Consider the following 21,358-nt stretch of genomic DNA (forward strand, 5'->3'; position numbering starts at 1 on the left):
CACTCTTATTTTTCAGCAGAGTGCTCAAAGTACTCCTTGGGATGTTGAAAGCTTCGGCGACGCTCGCTTTCTTTTCTTCATTTTCAACGCACTGTATCACTTCCAATTTTGCAGCAAATGTCAGGGTTGTACGCTTCTTTGCGTTTGCAGCCATCACACTAACCACGACAGGCCTACGCCCCACACACAACAACTGGCGTAGCACAAACGGCAGCACCGAGACGCACGTGTTGTTGATGTCGTCAAACTAGCCAACCTGGCCAAACCACGGCCACGCCAAGCCGCCGCGTGCGTACGCCGCTACGTTCAAATGGCGTCCTCGGCACAACAGATGTGGGCAGCTGTCGTATGCAGCAGTCTGAAACGCCCATCGCTCCGCCGCTATCTTCGAGAGTGTTGCGGGAAAGCTCGCCTCCTGTCAACAGAGCGCAGTTGGTCTGGGGCGGCGGAGTTCGATATATCCATTTTACATCCGGCCCCGTTCGAAATAAAATATAAAAAATGCATGCGATTTTCCACGTGATATAGAAAGTGTTCGATATACGCAATAATTCGATATATCCGTGTTCAATATATCGAGGTTTGACTGTATAGTGGTACTACGTGGCACAAATGTGATATTCGTCTTTAAGAAAGCAAGGTATAGTGTGTACTAGATGTCATCTACTACCTTTCAAACAGTGCCTCAAGCCCTAAATAATGTGCATACTGTAAAAACCCGCGTATAATACTAACCCGCATATAGTACGAGGTGAAATTTTTGGGACATGAAATGTAAAACAAAAAAAAAAGTTTTATCTATGTATAATATGAGTTAGGAAAACTCGAGGAAAACGTTTATTTAAATTGCACTCTGCACTTCAATCGCCGTCTTCCTCAGATGCACTCTCTTCAGATAGTTCCTTGTCGGACATATCTTCCCAGAGGTACTCATTCTCTGTGCCATCGAGCACATCCGAGATGCCGCACTACTTGAATGCGCGCCCACAAGGTCCTCTGATATGCTGGCCCATGTGTCCACAATCCACTTGCATAGCGTGGCTGGCGAAGCCCGCTTCAGCTGCCCGGTCGGCGTCACTGCAGGCTCACCTGAGCCCATACAATCTGCGTAACACTGCTTGACCGCGTCCTTGAACGGCTTGTTCCCGCAAACATCTAAAGGCTGCAGCTGAGACATCATCCCACCCGGGATAACGACGAGTTCAGTGCCGGATTCGCGCAACAGCCTCTTCACCGAGTTGGCCAAATGGCAACGAAATGTGTCCAGTACGAAGATGGACGGGAACGACGACAGTGCGCTGGGCTGCCTACACATGACGGATTTTATCCACTCGAGCACAAGATTCTCGTTCATCCAGCCTTCCTCATGGCATCTCACGACCACATTTTTTTGGCAGCTCCTCACCTTTAGGCACTGTCTTGCGCTTGAAAACGACATAGTGCGGGAGCTTGCATCTGTCTGCCGTGCACAACAACATGACGATAACTCGCGTTTTCTCATTGCCAGTGGACCGGACATAAACTTGTTTAGAGCCCTTTTAGTGCACGGTGAGGGGCGATGGCATGTCCAGATAAACCGGCGTTTGGTCAGCATTGCCAATTTGCCCTGGCTGGAAGTTCCTGGAGTGGCACAGCGAAATAATGCGGTGCTGGAAAGCTGCGAGCAGCTCTTCTAACGATTTGGGAAGCTTTTGCAAAATTGAAGTTCGGCGGTGTAAAGAAAATCTAGCACGGCACATGTAGCGATAAATCCAGTGCTTGCTCGCTTTGAAGGCGGAGCTCGGTAGCCCTTTTTCTCTTGCAAGCTCTTTAGCTTTTGCCTGCATAAGCTCCACGCTCACAGCTAGATGCGTGGCTCGCTGTTGGTATACGAGCTCCGTCTGGGCGAGCTCGATTTACGGGAATGTCCCACTTTTCGGGCCACGAAAGCTTCTCCGCATTCCACTGCACACGAAAAGGGTATCCTTCTGTCGCCGCCATCCGCAAATGCTTGCCTCGTTGACGCCAAACTGCCTCCTGGTCGCACTGTTGCCGATGTCCTGTGCGGCTAAAATAACCTTTCTCTTGAAAGCAGCCGAGTGCTGTTTTCATGGTCCGGACATCTTGGTCCTTCAATGTGGAATAAAAAAGATGCACTTCGCAAAGCATGGTTTGCACTTGTGCTGCCAAGGTGCGCAATCAACAATAAAGAAACGATGCTATAGTGACGCAGCAACAACGAAACCAAGCCGTAGCCACACAGTAATGAGGAAGCCAAGCCACAGCCATGCAGCAATAATGAAACCAAAACTTTAAGCTCAAATTTCTGAGTGAAATTTTGTTCGGATCTACATATAGTACGAAGCGAAAATTTGGGATGCTAATACTAGGGAAGAAAAAAAAAAAACCTCGTATTACACGCAGGCTTTTACGGTAATTAGGCAGATCTTGTAGAAAAAAGCTTGGCCAACTGCACGACATCGCAACTCCAATGAAGCAGATGCTGCTGCAGCTCCGTTGAAGGAGACGATGCCGCAGTGTGCTCGTGCTAAATTATCTCCATGGGATATTTTTGTGATCTGAAATGTGATCACATCGAAGAAGACACACTGGCATTCAGAGACGACAAGACAGCTGCAGCGCTTTTGGAACTAGCCACCACAGGTGACTGATAACTGTAAATGTGCTGTGGCCTGCTGCCACCCACCCCTTTCATGCAGTCCCCCATAATCCCCACCATCATCATCATCAAAACAGAAAACATGGTGGCCGCCTACAGGTGTTGGAAATTTCGGTCTACAGATTTTGATTGCTAGCAAGCATTGCAGTAATCTGTCACTATCTAATACAGAAAGACAGCGTACCTAGTTTTTTGGCCACTCCTAGAAGCCACTTGACATCTTCTCCATAAGGCGGGTTTCGTGCATACTTCGCTTGAGGCCGGTCATCATGCACCCTGCGAGCCAGCGTCTCCATGGCGAGCAGCCCCACACGATATGATGACAGGAGGTAGTTCAACTGTGTCTGATTTAGCTGAAAAATGAATGGAAAGCATTAATACTGTATTTGTGGTCCCACACCGCAAGAGCATTCACAAAATAAGAAAATTAGCAAATTTTCAGTTTGATACCTTTGCAAATGAATCTACAAAACTCTCATCGCACTGCTAAATGCTGAATTCAGACACCATAGAACAATCCTGACAACTGCATCACTGAAGGGAATCACGGTCACTGACCAAGTCTGATGAATAATCTGACGTTTTGGAACCACGTACGGGTTCCTTGTTCACTGAGTTGGACAGGAAATCGTCGTCCCTTATATAGCCAGCACATGGCGTAACGAACGTGCGTAAATGGCAGGCATAGTCCCTGGTGTCCGGTCCATCGTAGCTGGCGTCGATTGAATGACTGAGTAAGCACATGTTTAATTTTTGCTGCTCAGCTAATTACTTTGCATCAAGCTATCCTAGAAGGCGAGCGTTCTTCCCAGTCAAGGCACAGATGTTTTCTAAATACTACATGCCCTCTCAACCATAAATGGTACAGTAGCCTGCCTGTTACTAGACATGGTCTCTCTTTATACTATACTCTGGCAAAATAGCACGAAGAAAATGTTTTAGAGCACAGTTTTCAAGTGTCCATTCCTGCGGTGAGCATCAGCGTCGTCCCTTGGCATCCTTGGAACCGAGCAAACGAGCACAGCAAAGGGTGAAAGAGTGAATGCGGAACACGGATTAGAGACGGCAACAGCAAAGAGAGTGTGAGGAGGAAAGCGGAGGAGGAGGGTACGGTGAAAGTGTGAGAAGAAAAGAGTGGTGCCGTTCAAGATGGGCTTTGCAGCGATAATGGCTACGAAATGGCACCAGAGTGGTGTGAGTAGTCTGTTCACTGATGACGCCATTGATACCATATGGAAACGAAGTGCAGCAGGAGTGGAGGTCTTGTCGGCGGCGGTTGCTACGAATCGTGCCCACGTGTCACCCACGTGCTGCCCCTTACGACCTCCCCATTGGCAAGGCAGTCGCATCTGTGCTTAAATTTCGCATTAGGGAGTATCATAATTGTTGGTGAATTTTTTCTGTTGCAATGTCCTTGCCATAAAGCGAGTATTTCATAAGATCAGCTACATTCATATCCTGATTAGTCCACTGGAATTAGGTATGCACAGAAGGTCAGTGTGATGGGTTTTGGAGTTTTTAAGAAACAGCAAAGTATTCATGCAGACTATATATATATATATATATATATATATATATATATATATATATATATATATATATATATATATATATATATATAAACAAACCTGCAGAGCACGAGGTCAGGAAGGGAGTACCGCAAGGTAGTCTTTTCAGCCCGTTTCTTTTTAATTGTGTGGTGGTTACCTAGCCGACTGGTAACTAGGCTGCACTGTTCTCTTTACACTGATGATGTCTGCCTTTGGGCTTCTGGGTCCAATGTAGGTAACCTTCAAAAGACATGATGATGTGTGGTGTTTTATGCCGCAAGGGCCAGGTATGGCCAAGGAGCGCCATGACAAAGGTAATGTTAACGGTGCATTGTGAATGGTGTAGACAATCAATTAGACAATGAATTTCTCATGGTATATGTGACATGGCTGTAAAAAGGCCTAAAATCGGTCGCTGTGGATGGCGTAAAATATATAGTTGCTAAAATAATGACACTGACTCAGTAGTGCTGTGGGCTATGGTGAAGGGGTTTCGTTAAAAGCATGATGCAACAAAACATAACATTGACACTTTAGCTTCAAGAGAGCCTTTGAGTACAGGGACTGTTATATGTGCGCTAAAAATTCCCTGGCCAAATGATTTCCAGAGTGTTTGTTTCAGCTAAAAACTCTAAGACTAGTTTTGGATTAAAAGCAGTTCATTGCTAAGAAAAAATTTTGTGTGAAGAGGAATATTTTCACGATATGCAGAAATGAAATACCTTTTCCTCTGTGCTTCTATTACAGGGCATTGAATAAGAACATGCAGGACTGTGAGATTTTGGCCGCACTTACTACAAGTCGAAGGATACCCCCCAGTCAAGAGGTAAGAGTGAGTGCCGTAAGTGTGTCCTACTCTTAATCGGCAAAGGAGCACTTCGTTATATCGTGATGTTCTCTCTGATACCCAATATCCTAATATGGGTTTGATCAAGTGCAGTTTGATATCTGAGCTTTCCACTGTTGCTGCCAGTGGATTTTCAGCTTGTGACGCAAGTATGCTTAAAGATCTGTGGCTGGGATGGGTATGTTTATGTCCGTGTCACTAAAAGCTACTGAAGTAGCTTTCTCGTCAGCAGCTTCGTTGCCTTTTATGCCACAGTGGCCAGATACCCAGCATAGCATGATCATTTGTTTAGCACTACTATAAGCTGAACATAGCAATGTATACAGTTCATTAAAGACAGTGTTTTTATGTTTACGTACATTCATTAGGGCTCGCACTACACTCAATGAGTCTGTGAACACAATAGCCCTAGTCAGATTCGTTTGCTTGATGTGCTTTACTGCAGAGAGTATTGCATATGCTTCCGCCGTAAAAATACATGTATGTGGGTTCAATGTACCGGTGTGGGGATGCGCGACTCTCGCGCATCCCCTGATGTTTTTCCTGCACGGCGCATCTCCTGTAATCCGGCTTCGCCGCGAGGCCTGGATGCCGCGATGGTCGGAGTGGTTGAGGTGCAGTATGAGAGAGGGCACGAGTGTTGCGCTGCTAACGTCACCGACAGGCAGGGTTACTTGGGCGCTGAGAGACAAGGCGCTTCCTCTTTCCCAGTGGATCGGTGAACAGCATGGACGTCCCGCACGCGTGCCGACCCATGCTTCTGCGAGACCGCCTCGCGTTGCCTGCCTTTGAACGCACCACCGTTCGCGTGACCGTACGCGCGAACGACCAGGCGTTGGGATCCAGCATGGGGCGAACATATTCGCTCGCTATCCGGTCGCCATGAGTCGGACTTCTAGATTTGTCGCGCGCCTATCGGCATGTTTTGTGGATAGCAACTCGGCTAGCAGGCATTGATCTATGAAAGGTGCAATAAATGCCCTTGTGATTGTTTGCACCCCTGTGTTGTCGTTCCTTTGTCCCAAGAGCATGGGTGAGAGACCCCACACCGGATATTAAAAATGCTTGTCCTAGTGCTGCGTAAGCAACACCAGAAGGAGACTTAGAGGCATCTGTGTAAAATTCAGCCCAAGAATACTTCTCCTGAAGCTCAAGAAAATGTGAACGTATGTGAGCCTGAGGTGCTTGTTTTGATATTTCTGCAAACGAGATGTCACATTCGATAGTCTGCCACTCCCACGGCGATGGGAGCCGCGTAGTTGCTATTATGATATTTTTTAAAATCGACGTGCCCGTTTCTTCGGACAATGCTTCCAAGCGAAAGGACAGAGGAGGTCTAGTGCCTGGGCGGTTATGGAAAAGCCTAACTGTAGACAGGTCGTAAATAACTGAATGGCATGGATGATGGAAATCTGATTTCACCTTGAGGGCGTAAGAGAGACTTAAATATGTTCTTTGAAGATGTAGGGACCATTCGTTAGATTCAGCATACAGGATTTCTACGGGGCTAGTCCTGAACGCATCAGTAGCGAGATGGATACCCAAGTGGTGGACGGAATCGAGCATCTTCAAAGCACTAGGCATGGCAGAGTTATACACAATGGCTCTGTAGTCAAGGCGTGACCGTATAAGACTTTTGTACAAGCTTAAGAGGCATCTTCTGTCACTTCCCCAAGATGTGTGGGACAAGAGCTTCAGTAGGTTCATTATCTTCAAGCATTTCATTTTCAAATATTTTAAGTGTGGGATAAAAGTTAGCTTGGAGTCTAAAATGAGGCCTAGAAATCTATGCTCATGACTCACAGATAGCCGTTCTCCATTAAGATTAATAATGGGCTCCGGTATTACACCTCTCTTATTGGAGAAAAGAATGCATGTACTTTTTTCAGGGTTTAGTTTAAAGTCGTTCTCGTCTGCCCACTTAGACAACTTATTCAGGTCAAGCTGCACTTGTCACTTGCAGATACTAAGATTACATGACTTGTAACCTATTTCGATATCATCCACGTATACCGAATAAAACATTGTATGTGGTATGATAGTACGGAGCGAATTCACTTTTACAAGGAATAAAGTACAGCTCAGCACTCCACCTTGTGGCACACTAGTCTCCTGAGTAAATAGACGAGATAGGATGTTACCAATCCGAACATGAAAGGTGCGGTTGCACAGATAACTTTGAATCCTGTTCAGCAAGTTGCCTCGGAAGCCCAGTCCAGCTACCGTAAAAACCGGAATATAGGTCGAACTTTTTTTCATAATACCATTGCGAAAAGTCGACCCTCGTCTTATATACCGGACATTGGCGGAAAAGCTACGGAAGTCTTGCAACAATGGGCGGACGAAGTAAACAGCCGCCGTCGCCATCAGCAGCTGCGCGGCGTGGCGACATTGTGGCACCGGTATTTTGCGTTTCCATTGTCACAAAGTTATATTGGTTAAAGGCTGCCTTTTCACATTTTGCTTCAAAATGAGCGGAAGCCGACGGCAATTCACTGTTGCCTTTAAGAAAAAGCCGGCTGAGTACGCGGAAGCCCACGGCAACCTGGCGGAACAGCGCGAATTCGGAGTATCCGAAAGGAGCAGTCGGTACTGGCAGAGGCAGAAACAGCGTATTACAACTTGCAGTAACCGAAAGAAAACGCCATTTCGTGGGCGGTCCGAAGCGGACCGCAGAACTGGAAAACAAGGTCGCGGAGTTCGTCCGGGAGCTGCGTGTAAGATCACTGCCTGTGACTGCCAAATGCATTCGTGTAAAAGCGGTAGAGATCGCGCGTGCCTCTGGACTGGGCAGCTCCATTTCAGATGACTCTGATCAAAGGCGTTGCTCTGATTCAGAGTAGCGCTTGCACACTTCGTGCCCTTCTGTGTACTGTACACCCGGCCAATTTTTAACAGTATCGCGCGACTATCGACCCGCGTGTTTGTCAGCACCTTATCATCACGGCACGGAGCAGCGAAACAGCGAAAGTAAGCACATGTGTACAAATGCGCGTATCTCGTTTGTTTCGCCGCTCAGCGCTGTTAATAAGGTGGTGACAAGCACGTGGGTCGATGGTCGCGCAATACTGTTAAAAACTTGGCCAGGTGCACATGCGAGCAGCGTTTAAATAAATACTGTCACCATCGTGCAACTGGCTGATTCGCATTTGTTTCAAGGTAAGGGTGTCTTTCGGTACTTTTGCCATTGAAAAATATTTTTTTTTCATTTTTAGAATTCGTTAGTTGGGGGATCGACCTATATTCCGGTCCGACCTATAGTCGTTTTTTACGGTAGATCACGAACGATTCCGAAACGCCAAGTAGTATCATATGCTTTTTCCATGACTAAAAATACTGATGAAAAAAAACTGTTTGTGCATAAAGGCATCCCGGATATTTGTCTCGATGCGGACAAGCTGATCTGTTGTGGATCTATGTTCTCTGAAGCCGCACTGCAAGGGATCTAGTATCTTGTTACTTTAAAAAAAATGCACCAGGCGCCGGTTAGTAATTTTCTCAAAAAGCTTACATAGGCAGCTTGTTAGAGCTATATGCCTATAGCTGCTGGCCAAAGACGTGTCCTTGCCCTCTTTCATAATAGGGATTATGACTGCTTGCTTCCAGGCTGACGGGATGTAGCTGGCAGAGAATATGGCTTTAAAAAGAGAGAGGAGTGTCTTGTGTGCTTCGGGATGTAGGTGTTCAATCATCTCGTAAACTATTCGATCGGTTCCAGACGCCGATTTATTACAACTATGTAGTGCAGCCTGAAATTCCACCATATTAAAAGGACGGTTGTAGGATTCATTGCTCTTGCCTTTCCGACCCAGAGGCAGTCGCTCAGCTTTTTGCTGGTATCTTTGGTATTTTCGGTTTTTGCGGCTACGGCAACTGCATTTAGATGGATGCATTTAGATGGAGCATTTAGTCGTAATTTCCGGAGTCCCCCACTACGGCGTGCCTCACAATCAGAAAGTGGTTTTTGCACGTAAAACCAGATAATTTTTTAACCGATAATGCGGCATCGGGGCATTGTAGGAAGCAGGTTATTTGATCATGGAACACATACAAAAGTTGACGGTACAACAGCTTCTCATTGTTATTGGGGGCGAGCTCCATCACTGGAAAAGCTGGCGCCACCGTCAGCGTGACGTGGCACGAGGGGTCACGTGGACACATTGGCCGCATCGGCTGCTTCGGAGGCACCGAAGCAAGCGGAAAACAAAGTTTAAAGTCTCACCTGCATTGCGGTTCTGATTAAGTGGCGAGGCTTTCCAGCCTTGGGTGTTTGTCTGACGATATTTGAAAGCACTATAATAGGTAGTGGCTGCTTTTGGAGGCGCGCAGCATGGTAGATTACTGCTCGGTGCCACGGTGCTGGGCGTTTGCAACGGAACCTGATGTCGGCCTTATTCACATGTAACCGCAGGACAAGAAGCTGCGCGAAGCTTGCCTTGGGTGTGCAACTGCATACAACTCCGGTATGCAGCAATCACAGGCGCGAGGAAGGTTTCTGCTACGGCGCTGGGACTGCAATGTTCAGTGAGTAGCAGAAAACGCACACTGAGACGCTCGCTCGTGCCCACCGCCCGGCTAATGTCGTGACGGTTTGGTCTATGAATTTGTTGATGCTAGATACTGGCAAGTTCAGTGGAATGGAAAGGGAGTAGTGAGAAGCACCTTAAAAAAAGGCATGGCATATGGTCATGTTCGTGTTGGGAATAAATACACTGGATTAGGAAAAAGAAGCAGTGAGAAATCACACGCTGAGAAGACCGATAAACATGGAGTGCGACGCAACTTGAGAAATAATATTGAAACGTCCAAGAATTTAGAAGAAAAAGAAAGATTGAATTGTCGCGACGGCACATCACAGTTGCTGTAGGCGTCGAAGTCTATAACAAAATTATTTTTGAACAGCTCTGATAGCGTCCAGGCAAAAATGGTTGCTTGTGTACTGCCAAATGCTCATATTCTGCGGCCTAACGCTCGCGGCACGGTGTGAAAATTCGCACGCAGTGAAAGCGAAACATTGTGCGCAGACATGCATGCAGACGCACAGTCGGTCGCTGCGAACCCGTGCGATCGCTGTATTGAGGCTTCATTATGTTATGCTGCTTCATTTGGTTATACATACAGCCCACTATAAGAACATATTTCACATAGTTTTCTCTCAGCATTTGCCTACCTTTCACGCAAGAAGCCGGTTCGGGAGACTCCATTGCGGCGACCGCACGCAGTGGTGTTCACTGTACGTATTCGGTAAACAGATAGAGTCTGTAAATGATTCTGCGCTTTCAGTTTGCCCAAGATTATTAAATCTACAGCCAAAGCTTCCCTCGTTTTGAGAGTACTTAGAGAAATGTCCAGGAGGGCTGCCGCGTGGTATTTTTATTGAGCGCCGAAGTGAAACCTGTGAGGAGCGCGCCGCGTTATCCCCCATACTACGCAAGGGAGGCGCTTCCGGCAGATGGCGACTCCGTAAGTCCTGGCCCCCAATAATCGATATATTGTTAAAACTGGTATCGTTCTAAGTTGGTTCGACTATATAAAGATGTCAACTGCAGTTGAGACTGGTGAATTTCTTATAACATTAGATTGCATGTTTTCCCAGTTAGCATATTTTCTCTCTCATTTTTTCCCAAAGCGTTTGAACAAGGTTCTACTGTAACTGTAAACAGAACGGTCAATATTACTGCGGATACTAGATATGCGAAGCACAATGTCGAGGAAAATGCCTGTGCGATTTTAGAGAGGAAGAGAGGGAAGAAGTGCAAGACGCTGGAAGATGCAGACTCATTTATGGTTATTAAAGCACAGTGAGATCTTCATGTTGCAATATACTTCAAAGACTTGCAGATACAACATGGAGTAGGTCAGTGTCATGAATGCTGTAGGTTCACAAAGCTCTCGTAAGACAAAAGATATCCAATTCTTCCCCTATTATACATGGCCGTTCCTGTAGCTAAGACAAGTAATTGTGACCTCAAAGAGCTTGGTCGCCATGACGCGCTTGCAACTTTGTTCGTATTCTGGTGTCACGTAGTTGAGTTGGTCCCAAAGCACAGAATCGGCAAAATATTTCGAGCAGATATTACTGCACTGGAGCACAACACTAAGCAATAAGCACATTAGCAAAGTATTAGGTGGCTAGCAGAGTAAAATTTCAGTGAATTACTGTCCTAGTTTCATTTCATTAAAATCTATTTTCCTTGTGGCAGCTTTTAAAGTCTTGGTGACTGTAAGTGCACATTATATACAACACTGAAAGGAACGGAAAAAGGGGACTTACCTGGTGCACCTGTCCCTGTTGAGGAGCAGCTGGGGGTGGCGGAGGTGCTGGAGGTGGAGGGGCCATTGGTAGCACAGCCCGAGCCATTGATGTCACGTGCACACCAATCATTTGATGGGTGTATGGAGGCGGAGCCTGCGGAGGAGCACCATGCCGACTGGCAGCTGCATAAAACTGCGCGTGGCTGGGCAGGGGAGGATAATGGTAGGTCGGTGGAGCCTGGAGGTAGGCTGGGTGCTGGGTGACCAGCAAGTGAGGGTGGTGGAAAGTTGGAAGGCCACTGAGATACGGGTAGTGGGGGGTTCGGTACGGCAGTGTGTACTGAAGTGGTGGAACCATGGGAAGCTGAGGTGTTGGAGCAGGGCCCAGGCTTTCCATGACAAATGGTGTTGCCACATCAGGCAACCCATTTCCTTCCAAAGATGGTGCAGCCAGGCCCGGGGGAGAGTTCCCACGAGGCGCTGCATCCCCTCCAGAGGCAGGAGCATCTCCTGACCCTTGGGTGGTTTCTTCATACAGCTCGAACCTGAGTGCAGGCATGAGAGAAGCTGAATGAATGGAAGTACTCCACTGTAAAAAAAGATTTCTACTTTCATTCAAGTGAATTCAATGCCTAAAAAGTGTAATGTCTTTTGAGGCCTCCATTTGGTCAGATGTATGCAGTGCCACCACCCAGATACATTGTCATGAGCACGTATAATTTAACGCTATGAGTGTCAAGTTTTTTTATTGCAGATATAAATTATCCAAGTGTCATACCTAGAAACAAAATTTTTTTTCAGGCAATGATGGAAGCGACACTTGGTCTTTTTGGAACAGTTTTTGGAACAGAAAAGCACAGTTCAGAGAAGAAATAATGCTTTTAAAGCAGGAAAATTTGCAGTTTGGAGAAAGGAAACAATGCTTTGGAGCAGTAACTTACTGCTCCGGTGCAAAGAGGAAGCGTCACATGCAGTTAACGGAAAAGACGCTGCATAAATTAGTATTTTCTGGAAAATCGCACTCATTATGTATTACACTAAGATGCAACTTTTTTTCTTCAACTTGCTGTTCCATTTCCTTATTAGATAAATAGATGACGATAAGCGCAGATTTCACCTGAATTCACAGTTAATTCTGCATTTCAATAAAGAGTTCATTCCTCCCAAGCTGTCATAGGCTTCATTATCGATCTGCTATATAATTGATTTGTTAAAGCATTTCATCTGCTAAACTCATGCCCATAAGTTGATACAAACCGCCGCCCAATTCAAGGACACTTTTTTGTTGTTGTCCTCGCAGGCAGAGGAATAGCATCTGTGCTGTGTAGCTTGTGTGCTCGTGTCTAGTTCCTTGTTCTATTTTCACATTTTTTTTTTCTATGTCCAGGCCACCAAGTTGTGATAAAATGTGCCATACACAAAAGATAGGTGTGTCCTCACAGTTTTGCATCAGCATAAATATATAAAATAATTACTTCAGAACTATGCACAGCAGATGTCAAACACTAATAAAAGGCATGTAGATACAGTCGACGATTGATAATTCGGACTCCATGGGAAACGTAAATAAGTCAGAACTATCGAATATCCGAAAAACGAATGTATCCAAAAAAGATCATTTTTTACGTTCTAAGGGGGACCCCGTGCCTGAAAACTTCTTTTAAAATTCTTAGTCGATTTTGATGAAACTTGCAGAGTTTATGTATTTCAATGTGCTAGTTTTAAATATACATCCAGTTTTCTTGCAGAGTAAATAACTTTTTAGAAATTGGAGAAATTCAGCTTTATTGCATAATTTGCTTGGAGGTGAGCTATCTACCAAACTATACATGGCATAATAAATATTGACATACGAAAGTGATGTGGAACTAGCAAAGAGTGCAAATAAGCAAGTATGGTGTTCTAACCCAATATTATATCTAATGAGAACATTGCAAACTTGAGTGAGAGAAATCTATCTAACTGCTAAAAAAAGGAACATTTATTAAAAATCTTTTTATTAATACAACAATGTTATCTCACTTATTTGCACTCTACACAGCTTTGCCTTTCTGGAAAAAAAAAAAGAATTACAGTGATAACACAAGTAGAAGTAGAGATAGTGCACCTTTAACCCGGTATCATCATCAAAATTGTGGTTTTGAGAAAACAACAAAAACATTTTCTAACCGATATATTGAAAGAAAGTTTGAAAAAACAGCACCAAAGGCCATCAATAGGCACGAGGTATAATTCATGGCTGTTTGGCCGTTGCCGGTCGGCGACATAGCATGCACTGCGAGTATGTTCACTTCAAAAGGATTACACGTTTTCGGGCCCTCAATTCCCAACAAGCTCTATCCTGACGCTACTTTACCGCAGATCTTGCAAACCGTAAACCATAAAAGCGAGACCATTATCCTGATCGCTCCACAACAGCTACGCAGAACCACCGCAAGTATTGCACGTGAAAACGCAGTGAAGATTGTTCACTGCTGGAAGTCCCACAATAACGTACGGAGTAGCAGGCTTTGCGACTCAGGCTGCTGCACTATCAGGAGTGGGCTCTTCAACAAAGCGCCGAATCGTTCGCTCCGTGACCATCGTAGATGCAATCTTGTTGACCACAGCTTCTCATGCGCTCTTATCGTATCCACTTCTTCTTCAGTTATGACAGCAGTGTTCAATTTTCACGCGAGTGTAACTGGTGTGTGGATATGCACGATCCGGCAAAGCAGTTGAGGTGTCGCCATTCAGCGGCGGTACGACTTCAGCGGCGAGGTGCCAGGTACATGTGCCGACTGGGATGATGGAATCGCTTTTGGAAGTTTATTGCGCCTTGTATGTTTCAACCCGTAACGATTCACGGAACGAAACTTTGTTGGACCTCCAGCATATCCAATGTCGTGGTCGCGAGACTAAGACAAAATGGCGGCTGCTTTCGTCTGAGCGCTCGTGGCCCTCGGAGGCAATCATGACTCGCCATCTTGGTCACATGCTCAAACCGGCCAATAAAAGCGCTACGCCGCTAATTTCTTTTTTGTGTATTTTTTTTGTGACCGCAGTGCCGGCAATGTTGCCGACCGAGGAATAAAGAAAGCCAGAAATGTGAGCTTTCGAATGATACCAAAATGGTGTTGGCAGAGGGCGTAGTTATTGAGTTATGCGCGTCAAAAATCGGTGCGATTTGTCCCCAATTTAAAGGGTAATGCTTGTGGATGCGCATCTTTAGATTACAATAATGTCAGAACTCTACGGCATTTTGTGACCAAATTTCGGAGATAGGCACAGAAACGTGTCAGGAACGTGGAAAATGAAGATTGAAAATTCAAATTTTGGGCCGATTTTCAGTCCCAATGACCCGGGTCTCCCCTTAAGACCCCTGTGCAAGGAAAAAGTGGTTGATTTATTGCTGCACGCACTTCTACTTACGTACAACCAAGTCCACCCATATTTCTGCCAGTTTTCTGTTGTCTTTGTACGCTAATGCAAAGACTGCAAAGGCTCTACTCAGATCTGCATGTGAAGGCTCTGGAGCACATGGCACATAATCACTATCCGAGTTGGAGTCGCAGTTTGACAGTAGGAGAACTTGTTCGATTGTTTCGTCATCGTTCAGTTTGTCACACCACAACACCACGCTGTCGAGATCTGCAAAGTCTTCAAATGTAACGGCGGCAGTAATCGACACACCACAACCTAGCATGCCATCAATGATGTCTGCATTTGAGCTCGTTGTGGTAGGCGGCAGTTCAGGCTCTTCAGTTGTGGAGCTGGGCTCATTGGGATTGCAACTCTAGACTCCTTCGGAGTCAAACTGCGAGGGCACTGTTGGTGCAATTTGATGTGGACTGTCGATAACTTCACGAGAAAGACTTCTTGGAGCCAGCAGAGTGCTTTCTGGAACGCACACTATACAAACAAACAAGCACAGAATACCGGAACGCTGTCTGAAAGGCAAATTCAACAAACAAGAGCAGGCCATGCGCGCCAGTGCCGGAATGGATGTGATGAGTGCAATGTTGATGCGAACTAACAATTCAGGCAAAGCCTCCAAGATCAGCGTTTGCAGTTAAGTTTCTGAGGTGCAGTGCTGCGACCAAGGCAAGGCCTCAGGGATTTTCATCTAGCGTGTAATCTCCGAGGCCATACTTGATTGTCTCACGGAAGTTGCCGGAGAAGATAATGGTGGCAGAGTCTGTGTACGCTACAGCCGTGGACGGAGTCAGGAAAAATGAATGTAGCGCTGGCGGCTGTCTTTACACACTAAGTCTAAGGGGCTATTGGTGATGCCGCAAAGCTGTCTGAATTACCGAGCATGTCCAGATTACCGGTGGCCGATTTATCGGTCGGCGCCTGTACAGTCGACTCCCGATAATTTGAAGCCACTTAATTGGAATTTTCGGTTAATTAGAAATGAAGTGCTGGTCCCGTCAGTTTTGCATGTAATCCTACAGAAGAAATCGCTCGATAATTCGAAGTCCTCATCCAGTAATATTGTTTAATTGGAAGTTAATTTTCAGCCGGGATCCTCGAGGTGACCGTCATTCTTTGGTAGAATGCGCAATTTTTCAAGTGTTGCAACAGTTCCGTGCTCCGCGTTGGTGTCATCGCCACCGCAGCCGCCCGCAACGCGATCCTTCTTGGTGCGGCGCGATTATTAATTGCTACGGCTGCCGTGGCCTCCGCAATCAACTCCGGCGGAAGCCGCTTCGCCTCCCGCCGGAGGCCACGCGCGGCTGCCGCGCGTGGCCCGAGCCGATCGCGGAGGCCACGCGGGTGCCATAGGTGCACGCAGCGCTGCATACTGGCAGTGGTGAGATTGTGTGAGATTAGTCTTGCAGCGTGCGCAGCGTATGTTGAAACCTGTGTTGGTCGAGCGCCTTTGTGCGGGTAGCTCGTAGGCTAGGTTGTTCCACGGGTGATTCGGAATTGACTGTACCTAGTCGCACAGTTTACAGCCATGGCAAACCGTGGCTCTTATCGCACGCTCGACCTGGCAACGAAAGTCGAGGTTTTGAAGGAAGTTGAGAAGGGAGGTGTCGCCAAACAAGACATAGCGCGGAAGTACGGGATCAAGCCGAACACGCTCTCCAACTACATCAAGAACAAGCGCACAATAATGGATGCATTTGAGAACGACAAGTTCAAGACTTCTCGGAAGCGAATGCGCACCGGCGCTTACCCAGAGTTGGAGAAGGCTCTGCTGGTTTGGATTAGGGAGGCCAGGAGCAACAAACTTCCTCTCAGCGGAGACATCGTTGCGATGAAAGCCCGAACGCTTGCAGCAATGTTGGGGATCGATGACTTCGTTTCGTCAGATGGATGGCTGACGCGCTTTAAAGATCGCCATGACCTGGTTTTCAAGAGCGTGTGTGGTGAAAAGGCGTCCGTTAACCAGGAAACATGCGCCACATGGAAGGATGGAAAGCTGCTTGAATATCTCGCCGAATACAGACCGGAAGACATCTTCAATGCAGATGAGACTGCACTCTTCTATCGGCTTCTACCAGAGAAGACCCTGACATTCAAGGACGATGACTGTGCTGGGGGCAAACGCAGCAAGGAGAGAGTGTCGGTGCTGATCGCGGCAAACATGACTGGCACGGAACGATGTCGCTTACTTGTGATCGAGAAAGCCGCGAAGCCGAGATGCATTAAAGGCGTGAAGACGCTGCCTGTGGACTATGAGGCGAACAAAAAAGCGTGGATGACGGCCGAAATCTTCAAGAGCTGGATAAGCAAACTGGACCGCAAGTTTGCTGCTTCGAATCGCAAGGTGTTGTTCCTTGTCGATCACTGCAGTGCTCACGTGAATGTGCCAGCCTTGAGTGCAATACGCCTTGCATTTTTGCCTGCAAACACAACGGCTGTTTTGCAGCCAATGGACCAAGGCATCATCAAGAATGTTAAAGTCCTGAACAGGCGGCACCTCCTCGAGTGCATCGATTTTGTGTATGGATAGCTCCACAAAGTACGAGGTGAGCCTGCTTAGTGCCATCCACATGTTGGCGCGAGCATGGGATCGTGTGAAGCAAGAAACAATCGCAAACTGCTTCAGGGCTTGCGGTTTTGTGGCAGCTTCTTCGGAGGATGCCTCTGAAATTTCAGCGGAGGAAGTGTCAACAAGCGAGCTTGACAGCACTGGTTTTGGTGATGCTCTCGGGGACGTCAATTTTGAAGATTACGTCGCCATAGACAAGGCGGTCGAAACGTGCGGTGCGCTGACAGAGATTATTCGGCCCCAGGAAGCGACCCAGGAAAGCGACGATGACGTTGAAGGCGAGCCGCAACCTAAGGCTGCCGATGTAGCTGCGGGCCTTGCTCTCGCGGAGCGCTTCTTTGCCGCTGAAGGTAACGCGGAAGAAGCGTTCAACCACATCTACAGCCTGCAGAACTTGCTTTCAGAAGCGCGATTCGGCAAGAAGAAGCAAAGCAAGATGACCGACTATTTTTCTTAGAGAAAATACTAGATTTCGCCACAAATAAAGTGCTGTTTTTTGTGTTTTGTGCTTAATTGGAAGTTCGTTTAATTCGAAGGTTTTTGCGGTCCCCGTGAACTTCGTATTAACGGGAGTCGACTGTACCATTAATTATCATGTAGCAACTGCAGATATCTGGCACTTGTTACAGCGAGAAATCATGTACCACGGATGAACACACCATGACAAATATAGAGGCATCAATAAATGAAAAAAGGCGCATTTCAGCTAACTAGATTATGTATTGGTCCTATTGCAATACCGTGAAACCACGTTAAGCCGTAAAAAGCTCGAAAAAAGTACGTACTAAACGGTAGTACTGTTTAACCGAAATAGCAAGAGATTGCCCACTTACCTGTCGCAAACAGAACTCAGAGATAGTGCGATGAAATGGGAAAAAAAATGCAGTATTTAATTACCTTGCACAACAAAAGCGTTATTTTTGTTTGATGCCGCGGTGGCCTAGCATGATGACAGCGGCCTTAAACTTATTGAAGCTGCCTGCCAGCTTCTCAGCCAGCCCCCTCTTCTCGACAAACACTCGCATGGCAGATTCCTCGTTGGCGTTATGTATTCTCGGTGCATGCGCGCAGTAGTGCTGCAGAAGTCCTGGGGCGCCTTTTTCATTGCCGGGTGCCGGATTTTGGAATACTTTTCGTTTGGAATATAGTTACGTTATTGCGCCTCTGTTCTCGTCGCGATGATTGCATTCATGAGGCTTACATAATGCGCAGCTTATACGACTGTTGGGCCTGAATCGCCTGTGCTGTCGCTTTCCATGTCGTCCTAATCACTGTTGCTAGTCGACCCTTCGGCAACAACAGAGGCAACGATGGCGAAAAGTCGAACCACGTAGCCGACATGTCTTCGCTGTCGCAGCAGCGCTGCCGATCAACTTCTTTGCATTCCAAATGCCACACCCCGTAGTCAAGAGCAGATCCCTGTCGCGTGCCAGCGCCGACTTCTTTGTGTCACGTTCGATAGCACGGACTATGTTTAATTTTTCTTCTATGCTGGGCACCCGGCGTCTTTTATATCCGAGCTTCGGCATGACACGAGTCCTAGCTTTCACGACGCCATAACGTTCTCTGGCACGGCGTCAAAATGATGCTGATGTCGATGTGGCTTCACGCGCAAACGCACAGGGCGCTTGGAGGCCGTTGTTTCATCTCTGAGGCTTGTTGTTCTGCCGGAACCCGATGGAGACGACGCACCGTAGTGTTTGTGCGATGAAAAGTTGAAACCCTACGTTTTAACCGATGCGTATGCAATAAGCTGGTATGGTTTATGCGGATACAAAACACATTATGTTCAATGGCCGCTGAGTCGGGGATTTGACTTTACTACTTTTAAACCGAAACTACTGTTTAAGCGGGTACGGTTTAACGAGGTTTTACTGCATATCCGTCACTGATAAATTTTCTAGACCTGCTCCGATTATTTGGACTTCCCCACAGCACTGCCGCGTTCTCCATAGGCAGTGGCGGATGCAGAAAGGGAGAGGGGCCCAGGGCCCTGTCAGAGATATGCTCATTTGCTTCAGCGCCTATAAAGAACATGATCTTTTTTTCTTTTTTTTTGTCTGCTCGAATGTTCAGAGCAGATGCGGGCCGGCGCAAGTGTGGCACAATACACGTAATAAAAGACAATTTGGTGCAGCATTTAGCAGTATTTCTTACGTAGAGAAGTTCGGCGCATTTGGCGTAGCACTTTCATCACAGTTGGCTTAAGGGGGAACGTGGCTTTGAAAATCAACTTCCTTATTTCTTCATGGATGTTGATGAAAATCAAATGTTTAGAATGTCTCCCTGATGCTCCCATAAAAGTTTCAGAAGGATACCTTGAGAACATTATATTGAATTTTATTGAGCAGAATTTTTCTCCCTAAAACTTTCTGGAGGGCCTGCGAGCTTAAAAAACGCAACAGAAGGCTTGTTAAGTATTTACTGCATAGCTAAATGTGTGCTGAAGGCCGTGACAGTATTGCTTTTCTTTTTTTGCAACACAAATTTTTTGGAGCATTATTTTTTATGTTACCTTCACACCAAGCACACTTTCGAGGTAGATGAATAGCCATATCATAAATTTATAAAAAGTCAAGGTAAGACAGCGAGATTTGCCACGACCTGCACTGCAGCCTAAGAAACGTAAAAAAAAAACTCAGTGAAAATATGCTAAACGGTAACAAAGAAATCAGTTCTAGATACTGAGCAGAAAGGCAAAAAAAGATACTGAGCAAAAAGGCTGCCTAGTAGTGATAAAATGAGTCTTACGCATTTGTTGATATACTGTTACAGCAATCGTGAAAATGGGGCATCAAGCTGCTGTGCATTGTGTGTCCCCATAATTACATAAAGTACAGTCTACGCTCATTACAATAGATATGCATATAAGAGGCTTTCGGATATAGCAGAGTACATTTCAGCCTTAGTTTGTTCTACCTATTTTATTAATGCAACGCAGTTCAATTTTAACGGACTGCTTTGCAATGGAATGTCAGCTAGAGCAGATGAAATTGGAGGCTATTTTTTTTCAAAATCGGGCGTATACTAAAAACTTTCATCGTGTTGACACGGGTTGACAACTGACTTGCTAGGGTCAGCGGATGATCATAGCTCAATCACGCGTACGAGGGAGAAAGGCGGGTGGCAATGTGCAGTCTTTTTTTGACCGCGAGGCATGAAGGGGAGGGGGGGTGGGGGGGGGGGGGCAGGAGAGCTCTGGTGGCTGCTGCTTATGACGCGGCTGCCGTATCTAGAAAGTGATCTGCGATGTGGACAAAGTGTGCCCAGTGCTGGTAGCTTCGTACAAGCTCTGCTTTAGACGTTTATTTCGCGTGGAAGTGAGAGACAGCATGAAGGTCAATTCGCTTGGAACTGCTGCTGCACTTATCTTGCTTAATTTAGTATGGCAATCGATGCTTCGTCTTTCGGGCGAAACTGTGACTTTTCTTTTGGTAGGTTTTTTACTTTGAACAATCGTAAATCACGCTTTGCAGTAAAGTTATTAGACATTGCGACAAAAGTTTCGGAAGTGAGGCGTGTAGGATATTACGGAATTCGGATAAAACGCAACGTTTTTTGTCAGATTATCAGGGTCCGTTGTTATGAGAGTTGACTGTAATATTTATTGTGATAGCAACTATATGGACATTCCAGGCAAATTCTCCCATACTCTTTAACATCGAAGTAGCCGTGAGGTTCTGCACAAAGGAAAAAGTGCGATAAGATCGAAGCCGCAGGCAGTAGCGGCATCGAGCACAAGGGGCTCCACAGCACTCGCGACATGTTACACTGCGCGAGTCTCTACACTGAATATATCAAATATTAGAAAAATAAAATGTAGTATATATTGTTCACTATTCAATTTGATTTGGTGATAGAGTATTCGCACACCCCTACTGTACCATATATTTTTAAGAACTCATGGGAGGTAACAGCTGTAGTTGCAAGGGAAAGTGTCGAGAGTGAGTCGAGAAGGATGGTAGCTTGATGCGAGGAGTCTTCTTGCATCGAAGGGCGCGAGGTGAGCGGGGGGAAGTGAATGTGCGTTAGGCAGGGAGTGGGGGGGGCAGGCTAGTGCACAT

The 21,358-nt window shown here is 46.3% G+C and overlaps 1 protein-coding gene across 2 annotated transcripts in view; it reads right to left on the minus strand.

Moving 5' to 3' along the window:
- Dora (zinc finger SWIM domain-containing dorado) overlaps positions 1–21,358 on the minus strand; it is a 217,181-nt gene that overhangs the window by 46,615 nt on the left and 149,208 nt on the right. For both annotated transcript variants that reach the window (XM_065437182.2, XM_065437183.1), the window contains exons 23-24: positions 11,331–11,856; positions 2,844–3,012 (exon numbers count right to left, since the gene is read on the minus strand). In XM_065437182.2, coding sequence (XP_065293254.1) covers positions 2,844–3,012; positions 11,331–11,856 — 695 coding nt within the window. The remainder of the gene's footprint in view (positions 1–2,843; positions 3,013–11,330; positions 11,857–21,358) is intronic.

The sequence above is a fragment of the Dermacentor albipictus genome, chromosome 1 (genome assembly GCF_038994185.2).
Source record: "Dermacentor albipictus isolate Rhodes 1998 colony chromosome 1, USDA_Dalb.pri_finalv2, whole genome shotgun sequence".
Classification (NCBI taxonomy): Eukaryota; Metazoa; Arthropoda; class Arachnida; order Ixodida; family Ixodidae; genus Dermacentor; species Dermacentor albipictus.